Below are 3,636 nucleotides of genomic sequence, written 5' to 3'. Positions count from 1 at the left end.
TAGCACGCACCTGTAGTTCCAGCTACTTGGAAGGCTGAGACGGAAGGATCGCCGGAGCCCTGCAGGTTGAGGCTGCTGTTGCCGGGAGCGGCCACTGCATGCCAGTCTGGGCAACAGAGTGAGACTCCAACTCAAAAAAACAAAACAAAACACCAAATCTCAACCTACACTCTAGCAAAATTTCTTTTCTTTTTTTTTTTTGAGTTGTAGTCTCACTCCGTCGCCCAGATTGGAGCGCAGTGGTCGCTCCCAGCCACCGCAGCCTCGGCCTGCTGGGCTCCGGCAATCCTTCCGCCTCAGCCTTCCAAGTAGCTGGAACTACAGGCGCACACCACCACACTCAGCTAATTTTTGATTTATTGTAGAGATGAGGTCTTGCCAAGTTGCCCAGGTGGGTCTCGAACCCGCGGGCTCAGGCAATCCACTCACCTCGGCCTTCCAAAGCACTGGGATTACAGGCTGAGCCACCAAGCCCGGCCTAGCAAAACTTCTAACTGGTCTCTGTCACAGTCTTTCTCTCCAGCAATCAGCACTCTATGTATTGCAGCTAGATTAATACAGCATCACTCTTCCCGATCAGTATTCTTCAATGGCTTCCCATTGATCTTTGAATAGAATTAAGAATCTTTAACATGATCTGTAAGATCTTGCGCAATCTGTCTACTGCCTGCCTCATCTGCTTCATCTCACAGCACACTTCCTCTCTCTTGCTGCACTCCAGCTGCAGTAGCCTGCTATGAATTTCTCTAACATGTCTTGTTTCCCACCTAGAAGCCTTCCCATTTATCAGTTCCTTTCCCTATAACCACTGTTCTAAAGTATATATACAATATACTGCTAAAACAAGTTACAAAAATGTACTTAGAGAATGAGCCCATTGTGACATATATTTGTCTAATTTTTTTTTAATTATCAAAATCCCATGGGTGAAGAAAGGTAAAGACAACTTTCATCTGCTCCATGGGATTCTATCAACCTGAAAGATGCCTAATGAGGGTCTCAGATTTTCATATTAGATCTTAAGTCCATCATTACCTTCCAAACATTGATGGATAAAGTGACTGATAAGAGAAAATAAATAAAGGCGCACACACACAAAAATCATCTGAAGCATATCTAGAAAACTGTAAGACTTCAAGTGGCCATAACTAAAAATTTTTAGGTGACGCAGGTCTGAAGATATGTTTTGACAAATACCAATTCTACTGGATCATGGTAAAATATATTGAAACTATGTCTGCAGAGGAAGTAGCAAGGGCAATCTCAGCAATTGTCCTTGTGATCATGCAGCATAATTACCAGGCCCTCAAAAAAAAAAAAAAACCTACAATAACTTTACTATAGATTTAGACTAAGGCAACTGCTAAACCAATAAGAAAAAAAGTTTTATACACCCCAGTCAAGCACAACTGCAACAATTCCCATGGGATGAATCAAAGTAATCTGGGATGTGCAAGACATGAAGTACTCTCTTCAAAGGAGCATAGCTTAAAGTCATGCTTATAAACACTATCAATAATGTGAAGTAAAAGCATAAACGATATACCTATTTACCTATTAATTCATTTCTCTCAAGAATCATATCAAGTAAATTACTATTATTATCCCCATATTTCAATAAGGAGGCTGAAGCATGGAGAAATTAGGTAGCTTGCCCAGACTCTCAGAACAAATATGTCCCATAGCCAGGATTCAAACAAAGGCAATTTGATTCCTAAGTCTGTGCTTTTAACTATTACACCATCCTATCTGATAAGGTAAAGATCAGATGCTCATGAAAAGGTCAGAAAAGCTAAGGGCACCAAAAGGACAACGATTTTACTTGAAGATTAGAAAAAACTGCAACTGATCAACAAGTTCTAACATGTACCACCCTGTCAGACACAAGGACATCAGAAACAGCTACCTCTTAATAGAGACGTATCATCTTATGAGTCTGAGAACATGACGCACATCACTTTGAAATAACATCGTTCTACTGGTTTTAGCTTAATATATGTGATGCCAAATTCACATGTGAGTTTTAATTTTGCTACTTCTAACAACAACAACAACAACAAAGTCTGCCAACTTGGGCTACTTATCTGGAAACCATTCCAAGCAGCAAGTCCCTGAAATTATGATGCATAAACCTCTTATCCTTAGGATCAGTGGCAGAAAACCACTGTTCTTAGATTTAACTACTATGCCCTGAATCAGAGGATATCAACATTCATGTGGTCATAATTTGAGAAACTCTGACATATGGGTTTCCCACTAGCATCTTCTCAGACTAGAAGACTTCTGAGTCAAATTCTGCATTAGTATTCCAGACAATTGAGATACACAAGTCCAGAACCACTGCAAATACCACTAGTGGATATATATTTTAAAAGGGTCAAACTATTATTATAGATAATTCAGTTAGCATTTATTAAGTATTTTCTATGTGCTAGGCACTGTGTTCAGCTATTGACATGAAGTATCTTTCTAAACATGACAGATTTTTTAAAAAGTAGCATTAGTCTTCACATTTTAAGGCTGGAAAAGGAAAGCTTCTGTAAGTTAAGAAGCTTAAGTTAGGTCATACAGCTATCAACTGGCAGTCATAATTCAAATCTAGAGCCTCCTGTTTTTACACTATCCTAGGCTGCTTACACTATTGGGGACTTTAATAATCATAGGGAGCCGGGCTCGGGGGCTCAGCCTGTAATCCCGTGCCTTTGGGAGGCTGAGGTGAGCGGACTGCCTGAGCCCGCAGGGTCGAGACCCGCCTGGGCAGCGAGACCTCATCTCTACAATAAATCAAAAAATCAGCCGGGTGTGGTAGCGCATGCCTGCAATTCCGGCTACTTGGAAGACTGAGGCGGAAGGATCGCCGGAGCCCAGCAGGTCGAGGCTGCAGTGGCCGGGAGTGGCCATTGTACTCCAGTCTGGGTGACAGAGTGAGACTACAACTCAAAAAAATAAAAAATAAAAATAACAATCATAGGGCTCTTGCAACTAGAGAAAAGGGATTAATGAAACAAACCAGCACATAGCATTCCTGGGAAATGCCCAACTGCCATCATCACTCCACACCATAGACCTCTCCTCTTTAGGTAGATGTCAAGAGTTAAAATCCAGAACGCTCCATTCAGCTGGTAAGCTAGATAATCAGAATCTTGCCAGTTGTCCATAGCTATGGCAAAATTAACAAGATTGCTCAGATGTGATGCAAGAAGGTGAAAAAGGAGTATCAAGAAATTCAGGAATCTGATAATCATAAAATAGCTAGCTGGTAGAAAGCTACACCCTAATAGTGAAATATTTGGGAGCACTACCTGTATACAGATATAACCGTGACTGAATCTATAATCAATTCTGATTGTCTAGTTTACCAGCTAGAAAAAAACCTAATGCTTAGTAAAGAAACTGGTGGGGAATGTTGCCTTGCCACCCTGAAGCCTGATGTAAAATATCAAGACAGAAGAGGTACTCTCCCATCTAAGGTTTGAGAGACTATAGCATGTTAGAGGCTGAAGAAGCCTGTACCATGTGTAGTGGCCTTTGAACTGGCTGGTTTACCCAGTAAAGTCAAGGAGGCTCATGTTTTGCCAAGGAAAGCATCTAATGAAGAAAGGTAAAGCGGAATGGAGATGGGGTGCTCTCAGGCAC

The 3,636-nt window shown here is 41.3% G+C and overlaps 1 protein-coding gene across 1 annotated transcript in view; it reads right to left on the bottom strand.

Annotated features, from left to right (window-relative positions):
• Positions 1 to 3,158, bottom strand: part of FSD1L (fibronectin type III and SPRY domain containing 1 like) — a 76,806-nt gene extending 73,648 nt beyond the window's left edge. The window contains exon 1 of the mRNA XM_021717981.1: positions 3,042 to 3,158. Coding sequence (XP_021573656.1) covers positions 3,042 to 3,158 — 117 coding nt within the window. The remainder of the gene's footprint in view (positions 1 to 3,041) is intronic.
• Between the last annotated feature and the right edge of the window lie 478 nt (positions 3,159 to 3,636).

Source organism: Carlito syrichta, unplaced genomic scaffold (assembly GCF_000164805.1).
Source record: "Carlito syrichta isolate Samal-C Ts95f unplaced genomic scaffold, Tarsius_syrichta-2.0.1 Scaffold311632, whole genome shotgun sequence".
NCBI classification, from domain to species: domain Eukaryota; kingdom Metazoa; phylum Chordata; class Mammalia; order Primates; family Tarsiidae; genus Carlito; species Carlito syrichta.
Note: the sequence above shows the minus strand (reverse complement) of the source record. Positions and strands in the feature narration are given on the sequence as shown.